Raw genomic sequence first — 19,003 nt, forward strand, 5'->3', positions numbered from 1 at the left:
ACAGTTGTACACACCTATAAATCCCAGCAATTCAGGAGGCTGAGGGAAGAGGATGGCAATTTGAGGCCAGCCTCAGTAACTTAGCAAGGCTCTCAGCAACTTAGTGAGATCCTGTCTCAAAATAAAAAACAAAAAGGACTGGGGATGTAGCTTATCGGTAAAGTGCCCATGGGTTCAGTCCCCAAAACCAAACAAGAAGAAAGAAAGAAAAGGAAAAAAATGAACAAAAATCTGTTTTGATCTGTGGTCGAAGTAGAGAAAGAAGTTGATTATGGGCAAGAGGTTGAGGAAGAGGTGAGGTCTTCCACACTTTTTTCCAAAGTAAAGTTTGAATGGAGACAAAGCCTCAGAGACCTAAAAATGAAAGTGGACATCCAGAGTTCTTTGGCTACTTCTCTGGGTTCTTGGGGTATGTGCTGGGGCAGGGGAGGTCAGGGACCTGGAAACGTGGCTGAGCACAGAGCTGGGATGGTGGGTGGGATAGGACCTGAAACGGGAAGTTAGAAAATAAGGGTGAGGCCCTTGATGACTGTGTGGCTGACTCAGGAGGGAAGACCTAGCTTTAAGGCAGTGTTGACATCTAGCATCCAGTCAGACGGAGGCCAGTTTTGAGACCCTGAGCATCTCTCATCTTCAGTACTGTCAGCTCAGGGTGGGAGTCCCTGGAGGAGCAGTCCAGTTATTGTCTAGCAATCTGCCTCATCTCCCCAAGGTGAAGATCAAGTGCTAAAGGGCCAGGTGGCTTCCCAGGAAAGATGCTCTGCATTTTAGATCCTTTATGTTTAACCTTCTGTCAAGTGCCAACTGTCACTCTTGATATAATCAAGTATCATATGGGCCCTTGTCAACAATGCTGATTTTCTGTTCTTTTCCCTAGGGTTTCAGTCTATAAGTGTAAATACCTAAAAATGTGTTTTTAGCAAGCATTCAAGTGATTCTTGAGGTAAGACAAATTTGGAAAACCATGAATTAGGTATAATCTCAAATCCCCTTCAGTCCTAAATTTAGGCAACAGAATGTAACAGGAAGGGCTCTGCCTTGGTAGTAAGAGGTGGACTCTGGCAGCCCACAGGGCACTGAGTGGGGACACCCTAGGAGGGAAGAAGGCTGCCATCAATATTCCAGAGAAAACAGGGGATCTAGCACAAACAAGTGAAAATGAGTATATGGGAACAATAGGTTCTGAACATCCCCCTTGGGCTTTGCAGGGGGCTGGCAGTACTGCAGCAACCCAATATTAACAGGGGGATACTGAAGTGCAAAATATATTTAAAACATGCCCAAATGACACAGTTAAGCAGAGGCAGCCATTTCCAGATTCCCCGGACCAGCTCACTGGTGGGGTGCATGGCAGGGCAGGCATATCTTCTCACGGCTTGTGGGTGAGTTACTGATGTGAAGCGCCAGTGTCCAGTGTCTCCAGTGACTTGAAATCTAACATTTCCTTGGATGAGCTCCATCTGTTACCTGGAAAGAGCAAGGACTCCGAGGAAGTGGGCTGGACCTAGGAAAGGCCATGAACTGGGGAGAAGAGGGAGACTGGACTGAAAAAGAAAGCTGAACAGGGATTCACAAAATATGGGCGTTTTGAGGGTCTCGTAGCCTCTCTTTATCTCGCACCTGACCTGAGTCAAGGCAAGAACCCCTGCTACACGCTAGACCTAGGGCAGGAAAAAGGCGGAGTGAGACATGAGGTATGATTTTGCAGACGCTTTTGAGAAACTTGCTGTGTCAGAAAAACTAAAGGACCAAACAAAACCCCTTAAAATCCAAGCCCGATTATTTCATCCACGTGGCACAAGAACAAGCCAAAAAAAAAAAAAAAAGAGGGGCGGGGGAAGAGTCTCCCGTCCCGCCCCTGCTGGGAGGAAGGGATTTGCTGCTAGGGCAAACTCCTGACACAGCCGGGGCGCGGCGGGAGGGACACTGAGCGAACCCTTTCCCACAAAGCCGCCGGCGGCGGTCCCCTCTCCCCGCCCCCTCCCCCCGGGGCCGCCGCGGGCCCTTTAAGGGCCGAGAGGTGCGCGGTCTCTTTAAGGCAGGTCCTGGTGGTTTCTGTTTTCTGAAGGAAGTGACGGGGGGTGGGATTGAATGAAAAGTGCAAAACCGAGTCTCGAGCGCCGGAGTCGGGGTCGCGGGAGCCGCGGCGCGGGGCTGGGGGCGGGCCGGGGACGCCGTCTCGGACTCGAGCCACCGGGCGCGGCTGAGGGCCGTCCACGTGCGTCCACGTGCGTCCGCGCCACGTCGCGGGCGATCTCGCCGCAGGGTCCCTTGGAAGAGCGGTCCCAGGCGCCCCGAGCGAGCCCCTAACTTGGGGCCAAGTTTGTCAGCGCCTCTCCCCGCCCCCACGCGGCGCGCCAGGGCCGCGGCGGCCCCCGGGGATGCCCGCCCCCGGTCGCCGTGATGTCCCCACGAAGCTGCCCGCGCAGCTGCTGCTACTGCTGCCGCTACTGCTGCTGCTGGGGTCGCCGCGCTCCGTGGGCGCAGGAGTGGGCGCTCCCGCCGAGCTACGGGTCCGCGTGCGGCTGCCCGACGGCCAGGTGACCGAGGAAAGCCTACAGGCGGACAGCGACGCCGACAGCATCAGCCTGGAGCTGCGCAAGCCGGATGGCACCCTGGTCTCCTTCACTGCCGACTTCAAGAAGGTGAGGTCCCCTCGCTCGCTGGGTAGGACCTGCGAGCCCAGAGCCTCCCCTTGGGGGCTCAGGCACACCTGAGTCTGCAGATGGGAAGACCTGGGCCAAGAGGGAAACGAGACTTGTTCAAGGTCAGGCAGGTTCTTCCCTATACCCCATTGCCCCGCTCCCCAACGCCCAGACCCGCCCGGTCATTCTCAGTGAACTGCTGCTGCTTCCTCCACCAGCTTCCCAGCCTTTCAGCACTTGTCTCTAGGTAGGGGCCCCCCTTCTCGTGCCTTGGCCAGCTCTGTCCCTCCGGCCTCCTCCTGCTCTCCTAGCTGATCCTCCTTCAAAAGTTCCTGTTAACAGCTCCTCCCTGTAATTTCTCTGTGCTCCAGAGAGGAGAATCCCAGGAGAGGTATCAGGCATCCTGGGTTCTCCCCATGTTGCTGTGTGGTCTAGAGCAACAGACAATGAGGTGACTGTACAGGGCAATGTGGTGACTTTGAGGGCTCCCAGCTCTGACACTTTGAGATCCCTGAACCACTTCTCCCTATTTCACTTTCCTGGGAAGAGCAGAGTGCCCCTCCCAAGCCAAGGAGAAGTTCTTCCTCTTTGGCCTGGAAGGCCTGGAAGCTTACAGCTGGAGGACTTGGGGAGAGACCCCCAAGTGAGGCCCTTCATTCTGGAAGAGGTGCCACCCTTTACCCTGCCTGGCTGGGGCTGGCCAACCCCAAATTTGGGTCCAGATTGCTTGTAGGGGTTCAGAGATGAGCCTCTACTCAATGTGTGAATGTGTTGTGGAGAGGACCAGAAGGGGTACGTACAGTGGAGGTGCTTGGGTGTTCATCAGGACATGTATCTGGAAGGGCACTGGGTGACTAACAGTGACCCAGCAGCAGGAAATGGTGTCAAAGAGAGTCTCCTGATCTCCTACCTCCATCCCCTTCCCTAGTAACAAAAAGGCCCTGTGTAGCTCTGTCTCTAGGGGGCACAGAAATGGGGTGGATTAGATGACTGTGCTGCTGTGGAAGCCAGGGCCAGGGCTGACCACCTCTCCCTCCTCCCTCCTAGAGATTGGGAGCTGGCCTGGGACTTTGGGAGCGTAGGGGTAGAATTTGGGGAGTTGGCTAAGAATCCAGTGAGATTGCCATGGATAGTAGGCATCAAGAAGATCCAGTGGAAGGTAGAATCGCGGGTAAGGCTCCACTTCTGATCTTTCCCAGGACCACCAAGTTGTCACTGTCATAGGCCTTAGCTGGTGGGGGAGCTGTCACAGATGGGAAAACTTACTCCTCAGGCCCAAGCTAGATTGGTAGCTCAGATGGAGGTAGGAAAGATGAGTTTTTGTGAGGAGAAATGGAAGTTGATAGGGCCTGAACATCCCTTGTGTCCACCTGAATTTCAGGGGAATTTTTTCGATGATGTTTTCTGCTTGGAAAACCCAAAGTGGCTGAGTTCATCAGCAGTCAGGAATCAAATTCTCCCTCTAAGCCCTTTGACCTTAGAGGTGAGCCTCAGGCCAGGCTGTATGTCTGGAAGGCTACCCTATTCACTGGCCAAATACTGTGGCTACCCTGGAACCCTGGATACTTGCCCATCTTTGGGACCTCTCCAGTACCAAGGCTGAGGCTGTGCCCAGGGCTGTGAAAGCCAGGGGCTGGGCTTGCTGCGGTGGGTGGGGTTGCACTTTTACAGCCTCTGGCTACAGCTGGAAGGTTTTTTTATTGCTGGGCCCTGAAGGGAAAGGAGAAGGAGAGCCCAGCTGTAATAGGGGTGGTAGTGGCTGTCTGTGGGGGTGAGGGCCTGGGGCCCGAGACTGAGTATTATGGGGGGCACCCAACTGCCCAGTAAGAGAGTGCATTTGAGCTGATGGCAAGCGACTCATTTTAATCCTCAAGAGTGGTTCAAACCTTCAGCCAGGTTTCTGACGTCTGTTTTTCAGGTTAGCCTCTGACCCAGAAGCTGGCTCTTCACACCCGCCCTTGGCATCTCCAATTTCATCAGCAAGGGAGGGATTTGGTAGCGGAAGGCACAAAAGGGAACCAGCTCCAAGGCCCCATCCAACTCCAGGCTTCTCGGTTGGCCTGGGGCAGGGTGGCATTGGGGTGTACAGGGATTAGGAAAGCATAGTCTACCCACCTCTGTCCACGTCTCCATCAGCCAAATCCCGCCCCAGCCCTTTCAGTCCCTTCTGCTGGCTCACTTCTCAAGGTCTCATACCTCATAGTCTTTGGCAGATTTCCACCACAAAGTTCTTTCTAGAAGTAATGATTTTTCCTGTAAGAAAAAGGCCTGGAACTTGTGATTTTGTGTTTTGTGTACCAAAGCCATTTTGGGGTGGTTTGGGAAAAGTTCTGAATTCACCGAGACAGTAATGTTTGCCATCTAATCACCTTTGGGAGAGACAGTCCTGATCTAATGAGACAGGCCTGGTTATTACCACTCTAGCTGGTTAATCCTGAGCCAGCTCTTCCATCTGTCTGAGCCTTCATTAAGAAATGTAGAAAGCGGTCACTCACAGCCCCCTCTTGGCTATTGGCACCTGAAGAGGGCCCACTTCACTCTTCTGCATCAGAATACTTAAGTGCTCAGGAAATAGAGAAGCTTTGCTTTGCTAATTGTGGCTCTAAGCATTTAGCCATCATCCTCCCTGCCATCATCACCTTGGGCTCAAAGGGGTCAAATGACTGACCTGAGGTCACAAAAGTCAGTGCCAAGGTCGGAAGGGACTTGAGTCCCTTATCATCACCTTGGAGCTCTTTGGATCTCCAAAATTGCTGGCCAGTACCTCTGGTCTGGAGTGACCATCCTTGTCCTAGACGCAGGGCCACAGTAAATCCCCCTGTGCTAGACAGAACACAGCCCTGTCCTGCTGATCCCAGCCCCCAACCAGCCCCCTCTCTCCAGCACCTCCCAGCTCCCAGGTTTTGGTTCCAGTACCATCTGACTGTCCCCCACTCTGCCATTGTGGACCTGCCACTGGAACCCAGGCTGGGTTCTCAGATTCCATGATTAGTGTGGAGTGTCATATGGTTGTCATGTGTCACTACAAGCCTTGCCTTAGGCTGACTGAGCCACCAGGCTGACTGAGCCAAAGCTCTGAAAGAATGTCATGCTTTACTCAGAGGCTCCCAAGCTTTACTGCACAGTAGAATCACCTGGGGACTTTTGAAAACTTCCCATGCGTAGGTGGCACTCCTTCCTCATGGAATCCGAGGGTGCACTCAGGCAGTGGTATTTTTTAAAGAAATCCAGGTGATTGCAGTGGGCAGCAAAGTCTGGGAACCTCTTGGCCTAGCTGCTGCAGGGAAACAGAGGGCACCTGAAGGAAGAACCAGGTTGGACTGTGAAGTGAAAGTGAGCCTAAATTTAGCCACATATTTGAAACCCAATGCTCTACCCCTAATTAACCCTAGGGCTTGGCTTTGGTGCTGGGGCTGGAACCCAGGACCTCAAACCTGCTGAGCATGGGTTCCACTGCTTACCTACATCCACAGCCCCCCATGTGTTGTAGGCAACACGTATACTGTAGGCCTAATTCTCTGCCCTGGGTACCCAAACTTTAATTCCTAATATACACTCAACAGGCAATAATAGTCTTCTATATAATCCAGATCCTATATATGTAATTAGACCTGTGTGTTCATAACCATTGGGCATGTCTAATAACAGGCATGTCACCATCCCCAGTCTCTCACCTGGATGCTTGTCTCACAGCTCTCTTGGTCCCCTCTCCCCCAGCTCCTGTCCCTGTCCAAGCTCTCATTTGCCTCTGTCCCCTAGTCTGAGTGTCCAAAAGCTGGGGAAAGGATGAGTCATGTTCCAGGCAGCCTGGTTTGGTGCTGGCCGGATGGGGAGGGTGGGGCTGAAAGATATGAAGAAAGTCATGTGTGACTGCATCAGGCGGGTGGGTACATGGGATGGGAAGGAGACACTCTGAAAGTGAGGGAGTAGGGGGTCATGGGGGCCCTTGGGCTGGAGTCTTGGAGGGAAGACCCAAATTAGGGAGCCACATAGCACTGGGGATGAGTTCAGCATCACAACGAAGGGACAGGGACCAGGGAAGATTGAAAACTTGTACCCTGCCCTGGGCACTGATGGGAAAGTAGGAGCCAGAGGAAAGAACTGTCCAGGGAGTGTCGGGGTTCCTGTCCTGGGGCTCTTGGTCTGGAGGGCAACCCAGAAAGCCACGAGATATAGTCAGTGAGGATTTGCAAGGTGCACCCAGCCATGGTGCTGCTTGAGCCTGTTTATTCCAAGGGATGTCACATCACAGCAGAGGCTTTGGGGGCTTAGCAACCCTCTACCCTGTGTTAGATCCCCTATGATTTGGCATGGAGGCATGTGGTAGAAGGGAAGTCTCCCTAGGGATCAGAGGGCAGTAGAAGTGCTTTCAAAGGAGACCCAGAACTTTCTGGAACACAGGGCCTTTTCTCAGGAATTTATGCGAAATCTACAAACAGGCTTGTGTGTGTCTGACCCGTCCCTCCTCTGCACCTGAGGAACTCCTCCTTAGATCAGGATCAGCAGTCCTGCCTGGAAGTTCAAGTGTGCTACCTGCACCTTGACCAGCATTTCCCACCCCCAAGTGCTATGTCCCAGCAGGGTACTATGAAAGACCCCAGGCCAGCCATGAACATCACCACCTGGAGACAATGGTGTGGGCTGCTGGAAAGACAGTGGGGAGAGAGAGGTGGAGTTCTTCCTCTCTGTCCCTAACCTACAGAAGTAGTGCTGAATAAGCTGGGTTAGATGCCTGTTCCCCAGACAGGCAGGCAGAGGGCCCAGCTGGGAGATTGCTCACTGGTCTGCCGTCATCCACTGAGCAGGCCTTCAGATAGCACTCATGGCTTGTGTAGGTCCTCAGCACTACATCGTGAGGCACTGATTGCCTCCAGGGTGCAGATTGCATACTGAGCTCAGCAGTCGCTTTGACAAGATCAAAAAGGTAGTGATCCAGGATTATGACCCAGGGATCCTGTCACTATATCCCAACCTCCTGGACTTTGGAGGCACCCTGAGTGTATCCTTCCAGAAGGCTGAAGGACCCTGGGTGGCGGGGGGAAGGAGGAGGCTGAGAAGATCTAGGTGCACAGGAACAAATATGTAAATTCTCTTCTGTATGGACTTGGGCTAGGCTCCTGCTCCCCAAGTTCATTATGCCCAGTGGATGGGGTATGGAGTCTTTGGCAGTGTATAGGACCCTTCCTTCCCTGGATGACCTCTAGGGAGGGAGAGATGGGGCAATGCTTTTACAAAATATGTCACAGATACTTATTGATCACTCACTGTGTACATTTTACTGCCGTTTACCAACTTCACAAGTCTCTTAACCTCTCTGAGCCCCAGACTCCTTGCCTGCAGCCAGGGACACAGTGTGATGCTCAAGGCTGCCAGAAGTGACTTAGAGGACCTTTGCAGAGCAGAGGCTGGCATAGGTGCCTGAGGAGTGCAGTGCAGGGCCAGGCAGCTGAGCAGGCCCTTCCTCTCAGCTCTCCTTCCTCAGGCATTAAGCATAAGCCACCTTTTTTTTCAGTTTCAGGGACCAAAGCATCATGAGGAGCTTCTGTTCTTTAAGTTGGCAAATGTTTAAGCACCTGCCATTGGGGATTCAGATAAAGGGCAGAGAACAAGGGAGGCTTCGGGGCTGGACTCTAAGTGAGGAAAGTGTGGAGCCCCATCTCAGGAGCCCTGAGTCAGCAGGACAGTGGGGCGCACTTGATCCACATAAAGCCTCACATTGTTCCCTGGGGCACTCAGGAGAGTGGTGACCTTTGGGATTTGGCTGACAGAGCATGAGGGGCTTTGGGGCGGGCTGTGGCTAGTGGTTGCACTAATACCCAGTAACAAGAATCCCCTGTCGGGGCCTGCCCCTGAGGTGCAGCTTCTCTCACCTTAGTCCCTGGGCACTGGTCTGGATTGGGGTTGAGCACATCTGCCCCAATTTCCGTGAGAGAGCCTGGCCAGGGCATCCAGGGTGTTCCTGTGTCTGCCATGAGGCAGCCACACGGGGCTGGAAGGACCCTGGCTGTCTCTCCAAGCCAGTCTCTTCCTCTCTCTCCCCTCCCCAGCCCAGTGAAACTGGCTCCTCTCTAGCCATGAAGCAGCCCCAGCCAGGAGCAAAGGAATAAATATTTAGATTGGCTCAGTCTGGGCCTCAGAATCACGCGCTCTGGTGATGATGGGAAGGAGACCAGGATGACAGAGGACCCTCCCAGGAGACAGCAAGCACCAGATGTCCAGGAGTAAGGGGATTGGGAGGGGACAAGCTGCTTCCCTTGGGCCCCAGAGCAATGGCCCTTGCCCTGGACTGTCACTGTGGGCTGGGAGGGGACATGGGGAAAGGCATTTCTGATGCCCCTGTCCCCTTAGTTTCTCTCTGCCCTGGTGGCAGGATGGCAGCAGAGTCTGAAACCAGGAATCTTGCCACCCACTGCCCAGAAGCTAGGAGCTGGTGACAGGGAGGCAGCTGGGAGTGTCAGCACAAAGGGATGGAGAGGGTAAGGAGAGGCTGATGGGCTGGAGCTGAGGTCGAGTGTGGGGTGAGCACGTGTGGCAGGGTGGGGGGAGTTGTCAGGCTGTAGGGGAGACAGGGTGTGTGGGAGCTGGAACTGGAGATGCTGGCTTGAGATCTAGGGGATTCAGACAGGGAGGAGGGTGTTGGAGACTGAGGAAATGTGTGACCCGAGCCCACAGGGGTTGGGAGAGACTGTCTCTGCAAGAAAGGGGTGAGGTGGCATCTTAGGAGAGACTGAGGAAGACAGGAGCCAGGTGAGCACCTGCATATGAGGGAGAGCAGGAGCCGCCAGGTGGGGTGGAAGTGGCTATGAGGGACAGAGAGATATAGGACTAGCAAGTCTATGTGAAAGACAAAAGATGTATGTGGCCCATGAGTTGGGGGGAGCAGGTGACAGTCTAGTGTGGGTTGCGATTAGACTTGCCTATGCATAACATAAAATTCCAAATAATAGTGTTTGAAGCAAAAAAGTGTGTTCCCCTCGTTTCAGTCTCATCTCAGTCTGGAAGACAGCTGTGGGGGCACGTGTGCCCGGGCTCCCTCTGCAGTGCTGCTTTCCCTCCCTCCAGGAAGCTTTCTCCGGGCCTCTCGCCAGGGAGGTGGCATTGAGGACCTTGCACTGGGTATCTATGTCCCAAGTCTTTTCTAGGACAGCTCTGTGCCATCTCTTACATGTTCACCTGGAACCCCAGCACAGCTGAGCCAAAGCAGCCTTCTCTTGGGGACACTGTATCCTGCCAAAGAGATGGCAGGACAGGAAGAGGACAGAGAGAAACGGAGTATCCAGAGAAGTTAGCTACGCAGGGAGCTAACAGTCCAGGTCACTGGACTGAGAATCGGGAGGCCTGGACTTCTGGTTCTGGCTCTGTGGCTATGTGACTTGTGAAGGTCACTTTCCCTGCTGGAACCTCACTGGGCCATGAAGTAGATGATCCCCTAAACCTTCTGGAAACCAAAGTAGCAGCTGTAGGACTACCAGCCTGTAGGAGCCCAGCTGTAGGCAAGGCCAATAAGAGATGGTCTGATGGGGTTGACAGCTCTAGGAAATCCATTTGCTCACCCAGCCATCAAGTGTGGAGCCGAGCTGTGTGCCAGACCCTGAGGCTACTGCATAAATAAGATGGAGCCATTACACTTGAGCCAGGGTCAGATCACAGAGGGACTGGATCACTTGTTGCCTGGGCCGAAGATATAGAATGAGAACAGGGCCCACTGCAAATAAAATACTGCAGCCTCAAGAAGCTGGGTCTGGAAGGGAAGACAGGTGAGGAGGACAGTCCACACATTGGGATTGGCGCCAGGGGTGGCTCTGCTGGAGTCTGGTGTGGGCAGCAACAGGAAGAAGCCTGAGCAGGTGATGTATGTGACTGGGGCTAAAGGAGGGTGGACAGATGGGAACAGGGCAACCCAGCAGAGGAATCACTCATGGGAATTCCCAAGGGGTCCCATGGTGCAGCGCCTGGGAACTGCAATCTCTTCTCTTCAGTGTGGAGCTAATCAAGAGTTGCTGTGGGTGGGAACCCGGGGTGCCTGCCTCTGGGGGTATGCTTATGGAGAGAACAAAGGGAGCTTTAAAGGGCCTTGGGCAGCCCAGGTGACAGCAGAGAGGAATGATGGGGGGGACTGTTAGGAGACCCTCACACCTCCCTTTCTTCTCTAAATATCCCCCTCTTTACTGAAAGGTTCTCCCTCCATCCCAGCCTCATCCTTTGCCTCCATAGCACTCAAATATCAGCCTTTCCTGGGAGTCCCCTAAAGACAGGGACCTTCTTAGCTTTGGCTATTTCCCTGCCCAGCCTTGTGCTTGTGAAAGTCCTGCCCCAAGTCATGTTAATTAGTGACTTTCCATTAATCTGCTGGTTACTTGCAAGCCACAGAGGACTCCTCTGACTTGTCTGAGCCTCCAGTGCATCTGTAGAAGAGAGCTCTTCATTACTTTATAGGCTGGGATTAAATTACAGTGGGAGCGAGGCAAGCAAAGTGAGGGCTTGCAGCCACAAGACGAGAACTGAGCCCAGCCCACTGTGACCCGAGAACTTTCACTCATAGCAATCCTTCAAGGTAGATACTGCTGTTTCGATCACTTTGCAGGTGTGGAAACTGGTACAGAGAGCCTAAGCAAGTTCCCCTAAGGATATGTGGCTAATGGTGGCAAGGCCAGGATCTGGGATCTTTGTACTACTGTGATGTCCTGGAACCTATCAACTCCTTATTACAACTACAGACGAGGACTTCAGCAAACACGGTCTCTGGGGCTCACCTGCCACGCCCTCCACATGCCCAGGTTCTGGCCCTGGTTGCTGTATGTTCCCATGTTTTCCTGATGGGCTAGAGGTTCCTGGTTACTCAGGGGAGAAGGAACCTTGTGGAGCCCTCCTGTCCTGGAAGTCCAGCCTGCATTCTGACCCTGAAGTACCTGCCTCCAGCGCCTGCCATGGGCTCCCACCCATGTTATGCCATCTGCCATGGGCTTTAGACCCTGGGTGAATCATCCTAGGGGACTCCTGAGAGACAAGAAAGGCTAGGAGCCAGATTTCCATCTGGCCAGATGTTCTTTAAGCTGGGGGACTTCTTTACCCTATCCTTCCATCTGTTCTGAAGAAAAGAGCCCTGGAACTTTGCTAGTGAGTCAGATGTAGGGAGTAGGTAGAAGGGACACAGGTCACGATAATGGAGCCCTGAAACCTAAGAGTCAGATCCAGAGACTAGGGCTGCCTACTTCCTCCCTGAGGCTGCAAGGGAATGTGGTTTTCAGGAGAAAGAACTTAAAAAAAACCCAGAGAATTCAGAGTGTAGAGGTCTTGAATAGGGCCCGCAGGTTGGTTAGAAGGATATTCCTGCCTCATTCCTTCTTATTTGCATGATTTGTTCGTCACTTAGTGTGAGCAGGAGCTGCCCCAATACAGAAAGCTTAAGCAGGTTTATGAAGACTTATGCACTCCTGCCAGATGGGCATGATGGGAAGAAGGAATCAAGTTCTAATCCTGCCTCTGCCACTCTAGCTGAGTGACCACCAACAGACCACACCTCCTCTGTGGGCCTGAGCCTGTTTTTTCAGCTGAACATCAGAGTGATTAGCCTCATTGATCTAGGAGGCAAGTGTGCATTGTGGTTAAGAGACCTCAGGCTTTGGATTCAGACTAGACTGCCTGGGTGAAAGTCCTGGCTACCTTCTCTCACAGCCTGTGACCTTGATCAAGTTACCCAGTCCAAACTTGGTAATAGAGTTCTGTTGTGCAAAGATTTTGATCCTGCTTGATCCATAATAATTATTTCTCCCTTCCAGTTATAGACTTCAGTAACTCTTTGTCCTACACAGAGAGACAGAGGGAAATCATCTTTCTCAATCCCCGCCCCCCACGTTAGGTTCTCATTTTTGTAGCATTTTGTTGTTGTCATTGCTATGATTGTTTAATATAGACACAGGGAGAAAGTTTAAGCAAATTTCTTTCACCCCTTTGCTCTAAAGATTCAAACACATTCTCCTGCTAGTGGTGGGCAAGTGATGTCACCAAGCAATGAGACCCCTTAGCAGTCCTCAGACCACAGGGTAGTGCACATACAATGGAGAAGACATGAACATCCAGACAGGGTTTGTTTTAAAGGGTCATAGGTGAAAATACCAGGGGGGTGGATTTTTGGATCCTGCCTGGGGGATCCAGTCAGGGACATCTGCCTGACTCATTTCTGGCAGGAGAAGTCTGGTGTCAAGTCTCACCTGGCAGGAATTGAGCCCGGAGTGGAATATGCCACCCGTGTCCTCACCTCCAGTGTCCCCTCAGCCAACCCGAGTGAATGAAAGATCAGATGACCCAGGCTGGCAGGAAAAGGAGATGCCAGCATTGTGACCCAAGAAGGGATTTCCTGTCAAGGGGAAGTAGAGCTCTGATTCACCATCTCCACAAGTCTCTGGGATCATAAGGAACCTGATGGGACCTTCCTCAGTTTCCCTTTCCAGAAAATCAACCTATATGCTTGCACGCCACATTGTTCCAGAAATCATTTACAGCTAAAGGAAGTAAAAGCAACCCCCTGCAGAATTACAGGGTGGCAGAAGCACACAGGGATTTCGGAGATCTTAGGCAGCCATTTGTTGCAGATCTGCAGCCTTTTTTTTTTTTTTTATTGGTTGTTCAAAACATTACAAAGCTCATGATATATCATCTTTCATACATTTGACTCAATTGGGTTATGAACTCCCATTTTTACCCCAAATACAAATTGTAGAATCACATCGGTTACACACTCACATTTTTACATAATGGCATATTAGTGACTGTTGTATTCTGATACCTTTCCTTTCCCCTACTATCCCCCCTCCCCTCTGATCTGCAGCCTTTACCAGTCACTGCAGTGGTGACAGTAACCACAGCTAGCACGTGCTGAGCGCTTACTGCTTCCAAGTGACAACCTATCAGGCAAATGTGTTCTTCCTGTTTCACAAGTGAAGCTTAGAGAAGTCGGGGGTAACCTAGGGTACCAGCTAATACATTGCAGCTTTGGGGTGAAATGTGGGCCCCTGCTGTCTACATCCAGGAGAACACTTGGTCTCTGATCTCAAAAACCCTTATACTCTAGCAGGGGTATATTAAGCACTGAATGAATCGGGGCTCTCTCAGCAGGGGATGCCCCAGGCACAAGCATTGAAAGATGAATGACTGCCCAAGGCTGTATATAAGTGCCTGTGCAGGCTCAGCCAACAGTCATGGAAGCCAGGGTGTGTCTATGGCAGGAAGGGTCTTGACAGACACAAACCACTTTTACTGGGATTTGCTAACTTCACACTGGGAGCAGAATTAACTGAGGCACAGAGTGGTTAAGAACTATGGGGGGATGGGAGTAAGGGGTGCAGGTGGGTGGAGCAGAGGGTTCCAGCAGTAGCCAGATTGGAAAGGGACCTTTTTTCCTCTACCCCCTTCTAGGCTCCCCCATTCACTCAGTGAGTCAGTAACAGGAAGGAGCTCTTGGCCTGCTGATCATGCCATTAGTACCCCCTAGGGAAAGGGGAAGTGGGGAGGGAAAGGTGAGCCATCCCAGCTCCCCCTGACCGGAAGGGAAGGCAGCAACAGCTGCAGCCTGCCCTTGACACAGCCCTGTCGCCACTAGCCCTAAAATGAGAGGTGGGTGGCCGGGAGTCTGGCTAATCAGAAGCACCAGGGCCATTTGGAGATCTGTCCTCAAGCCTGCTGAATAAGGTCAGAGAGAAGCTCTGGAATCTGACTTGTGAAAGCGCAGTCCCTCCCTGTGATGCCCTGGTCAGGTGGTAGCAGCTGCTCCACCCAGTAGAAGCCTCAGCTCTGAACAAACCAGATGCCAAAAAGAGGTGCTATTGGGCTGGGGATGTAGCTCAGTGGTAGAGAACTTCCCTTGCGTACAAGGCCCTGGGTTTGATCCTCAGCATTGCAAAAAAGAAAACAGACAAAAAAAAAAAGAGGTACTGTCTTCTTCAAGGTGAAGCTCTATACTGTCAAAGGGTTCTTTGGTTTTGGGGGTTTGGCTTTTTTGGGGGGTACCAGGGATTGAACCTAGGGATACTTAACCACTGAGCCACATCCCGGCCCTTTTTAATATTTTATTTAGAGACAAGGTCTCACTAAGTTGCTGAGGTTGGCTTTGAATTTGCAATCCTCCTGCCTTAGCCTCTTGAGCCTCTGGGGTTATAGGTGTGCACTAACAGGCCTGGCTAAAGGATTCTTTCTGATGGGTTCACTTTGTCAATTTCCCAGAAAGCTTTGGAACCTTTGGATGGAGGTCTTTCTTTTAAGTCATGAGATTAAATGGGAAAGGTGAAGTCCTAAGGCAGAAGAGGAAGGTGTCTATTGTGGGTATCCAGGTGCCCTTTTCTCCAGGGCTTGAGCTGGAATGGAAGGCTGGAATGGATTCCCCTTCTCTCCATCTGTGTCCCATCCTCCTGCTCTTCCCTTCAGGATGTGAAGATCTTCCGGGCCCTGATCCTGGGGGAGCTGGAAAAGGGGCAGAGTCAATTCCAGGCCCTCTGTTTTGTCACCCGACTGCACCACAATGAGATCATCCCCAGTGAGGCCATGGCCAAGCTACGGCAGGTGAGTACCACCCTGGACTGCCCTGGCCAGTTGCTGACCCAGAACCCCCATGTTTTTAGAGACAGGGTCTCAGTAAGTTGCTTAGGGCCTCACTAAGTTGGTAAAGCTGGCTATGAACTTGGGATCTTCCTGCCTCAGCCTCTAGACCCAATGCAATTACAGGTATGTATCACCATACCCATAAGCTGGTGACATTGGACACGTTACCTTACCCTCAGAGCCTCAATTTTCTTATTAAGGGAATGAGTTATAAGAGAGAATGTAGTGAGAAAATACTTGTCATGTGCTCAGCACGACCTTCACAGCCCTACAACCTGCTGACCTGGTGCTGGCCCCCTAGACCCCAGTCCTCTGGTGGCTTCATCTGAACTGCCTGGCCTACCAACAGGCCTGCCCCATGACTTCCTCCCCTCCCTTTCACCTGCCCTTCCCAGAGAGACTCAGCTCCCTGGGTGTGGTTAGCACATGACAAGGGCTGGAGTGTAGCTTAGTGGCAGAGGGGTACAAGGCACTGGGTTCCATCCCTAGCACTGCAGAAAAATAAATAAATAAATAAACCTGACCTGAGAGATAATTTACCCTGGGACAACTGGCCTGCCCACCTCCACCTCCCAGGAGCACCACAGAATAGGCCATCCGGCTCCAGCGGTCAGCTGGAGAGCAGTTCATTCTGGATAGAAGCTGCAAGACCTCACTGCCCTCTACAGTTTCAGGGGTGTAGCTGGGTGCCCCTTGACTGCCAGCCGGGGCTCTCAGGGATTATGGGAGATCTGGGCAGGGAGCACTCCAAGGCCAGGTAGGAGTGGCTCCTGTCCTCTACACACAGAAAAACCCACGGGCAGTGAGGCAGGCTGAGGAGATGCGGGGCCTGGAACAGCTGCACATGGACATAGCCGTGAACTTCAGCCAGGGTGGCCTGCTGAGTCCCCATCTTCACAACGTATGTGCTGAGGCCGCAGATGCCATTTACACCCGCCAGGAGGATGTCCGGTTCTGGCTGGAACAAGGTCAGTTAGTTGCTGGGCCCTGTCTGCAGCACAGCAGAGAGAAGGGGGTGGAGGGACATCACAGATGGTCGAAGGGGCACCTCACTGAGGGGCTCCTTCATTTGTTCAGGAGATGTTTATTGAGCACCTGCAGAGATGAGTCAACCTGGGGTCAGAGATGTAGATGCCTAATTCCTGTTCCTAGGAGCTTCCTGGGCAGGGCTGGCGGAGGGGGCTAGATTGACAAAGCTTTAAGTCTGGCAGAGTGCATAATAATGAGCCCGGACATTCAGGGGTGGAACCTCTAAGCCTTGCTGTGATCAGTCCAGGAAGGCTTCCTAGAGAAGTGGTGCCTGTGTAGCTGTCAGTAAGTGTCATCCAGATGAAAGGGACTCATTCCAGAAGGGACACAGGGACTGCCAGACCCTTCAGAGGGAGATTCTCCGACTCTCCCCCATATCCCTGCCCTTGGGACACAGACCTTCCATCATGAGAGGGGATCACAGGCACCTATTCTTCCTTGCCTGCCTCTGCTGCTGCCTCCCAGAAATCAGTTTTGCACCATCCCCGGTGCCAGTGTCTCCCCCATGATTCTTGATATCTCTCCCCATGATCCCTGGGACCTGCCCACAGCTCTGTGCTGTCCCTGTGTGAATTCAACACTGGCCCAGCTCTCTGTGCCCTTCCCAGGACTGCCCTCAGGTCCTCTATGTGGGAGGAACAGGAAAACATCACCATTCCAGCTCCTGGCCCCTGATCTCTCCACCCAGCCTCCTGAGCCTAGAGAAATGCGTGCTGTTCCCTGGGCGGGACTGGATTGAGAGATGCTCATAGGGCTAGCCATGCCTGGCTCACCACTTCCCCATGTGCTGTGCCCCAAACTAAGGTATAAGCCTGACACTAATACCCCACAGAAGCTGTCCCTCCCACAGTCACTGAGCAGAGCCTGGCCCAGCCCCTGCCATCTCCTCATCTATGGGCAGGTTTGGGCTGTCCCCTCCCTGCTTAGCCCTACTCAGATACCATCTCCCTTAAGAAGCTGAAGCTGTCCTGATTTCCTCCCCAGTCTCCCCAACACCTCTGTTTTGACACACTCTAGTACAGTGGTGTTTTAAAGCCAAGTACAAATTTGAAGTCAGACAGACCTGACTCTCTCCCTTTTTTTTTTTGGTACCAGAGATTGGAGCCACATCCCCAGCCCTTTTTAATATTTTACTGGAGATAGGGTCTCGCTAAGTTGCTGAGGCTGACTTTGAACTTGCAATCCTCCTGCCTCAGCCTCTTGAGCCACTGGAATTACAGGCATGTGCCACCGTGCCTGGCTCTGTCCCAGTTTTCTAATCTGTGAGATGGGTGACAATGCTTAGCTCATGGGTGAAGGAAAGAGGTACTGAATGTAGAATCCCTGACACATAGTTGGGACTCAGTAGATGAAGGTGATTGTGACTCAGTGCCTCCCACTTACCTCCATACACCCAAAGGAGCTTGGGACTAAAGAGGCTGGGGGGTGGGCTGCAGCCTGCAGCTAGGATGCCTCCTCCCTCTCTCATCCTTGCCTTTCTCCCCCAGGTGTGGACAGCTCTGTCTTCGAGGCTCTACCCAAGGCATCTGAACAGATGGAACTGCCTCGCTGCAGGCTGGTGGGGGACCGTGGGAAGCCCTGCACCTGCCGCTATGGCCTGAGCCTGGCCTGGTACCCCTGCATGCTCAAGTACTGCCACAGCCGTGAGCGGCCCACGCCGTACAAGTGTGGCATCCGAAGCTGTCAGAAGAACTATAACTTTGACTTCTATGTGCCCCAGAGGCAACTGTGTCTCTGGGATGAGGACCCCTAGCAGGGCTGCTCTGGGCCCTGCCACCAAAGGAGGTGGCAACCCTACCTAAGGCCTTAAGTTCCCTTCCCCCACTTTGGCCCTGAAGCCTCGGCCTGCCTGCCTCTTGCATGACTGTGAAAGGGGTGGGACAGCAGGGTCATTCATGAAGGCAGCCCCCTCCCACCCTGTGCCTTCCTTGGAGGCAGGGAGAGACAAAGCTAGTTCTCCACACTTGCCCCCTTCCCCTCCTCATCTCCCCTGAAGTGTTCACTTTCAAGCAACCAAAATGTGACAGCCTAGAATTCAGCTCTTCAAAGGATTAGATCCTAAAAGGAGTCTCTGCCTATTATCCCATCTCCCCACTCATGACTAGAAGGAGCTGGCCTTGCCACACCTTCCTATTCCCCACCAATGAAAGGATCTGCACCTCCAAAGAGGTGCTCTTGGGGACCCATGTCACAGCCCCTGTGCCAGATCCCATGCATTCTTCTTTCTCACAAGGCCAGGCCAGGTGTGGGGCTGAGCAGACGCCTACCACCCCTGACACTGACCACATGTGCCTTTCCCCAGACCTGGACTTTGCCCCTGGAGCGGGCATCCCCTCTTCCTCCCTCTAAACAGAAATATTTTTGTAAGGTTCTGGAGCAGGGAGGGAGTATGAAGTACAAGGAAAACTTGAATTCCAGATTTTTAATACAAAGTATTTATCATTTGTACCATAAATAAAAGTTTTAAATTTTTACTTGACACACTAGACCCAGAGATCAAAGAGAAATTTTATCCACTACTGCCACCTGGTGTCAGAAGTGTCCTCCTATATGATCAGTGACCCATCTGGGGGCAGCACCTTCTAAAGTACCTACTGTATGCTCTATCACTTGGGAAAGGGATAGGTGTGAGGGAGGGTGGTATCAGGGAAGGATAGAATAAAACTTGTGCACTCAAGAGATTGAGAGACAAGGGGTTGAGGTCTGGCTTAGTGTAGTAATACATTTGCCTAGAA

General features: G+C 52.5%; 1 protein-coding gene across 1 annotated transcript; it reads left to right on the forward strand.

The window, feature by feature from the left end:
* The first annotated feature begins 1,897 nt into the window (after positions 1-1,897).
* Oaf (out at first homolog) lies at positions 1,898-18,747 on the forward strand. Its single transcript, XM_027930794.3, has 4 exons — positions 1,898-2,645; positions 15,066-15,200; positions 16,027-16,207; positions 17,756-18,747. Exons 1-4 carry the CDS (start codon positions 2,382-2,384, stop codon positions 18,019-18,021), a joined length of 846 nt encoding a protein of 281 aa, XP_027786595.1. The 5' UTR covers positions 1,898-2,381; the 3' UTR covers positions 18,022-18,747.
* Positions 18,748-19,003: the final 256 nt, after the last annotated feature.

This window comes from Marmota flaviventris, chromosome 9, assembly GCF_047511675.1.
Source record: "Marmota flaviventris isolate mMarFla1 chromosome 9, mMarFla1.hap1, whole genome shotgun sequence".
Taxonomy (NCBI): Eukaryota; Metazoa; Chordata; class Mammalia; order Rodentia; family Sciuridae; genus Marmota; species Marmota flaviventris.

Excerpts from the sequence above, each read along its gene's own strand:
- Oaf (XM_027930794.3), top strand. The coding sequence starts at position 2,382 with ATGCCCGCCCCCGGTCGCCGTGATGTCCCCACGAAGCTGCCCGCGCAG. Across the intron at positions 2,646-15,065 it reads TCACTGCCGACTTCAAGAAG|GATGTGAAGATCTTCCGGGC; the intron begins GTGAGGTCCCCT and ends TCTTCCCTTCAG. Across the intron at positions 16,208-17,755 it reads CCGGTTCTGGCTGGAACAAG|GTGTGGACAGCTCTGTCTTC; the intron begins GTCAGTTAGTTG and ends TTTCTCCCCCAG.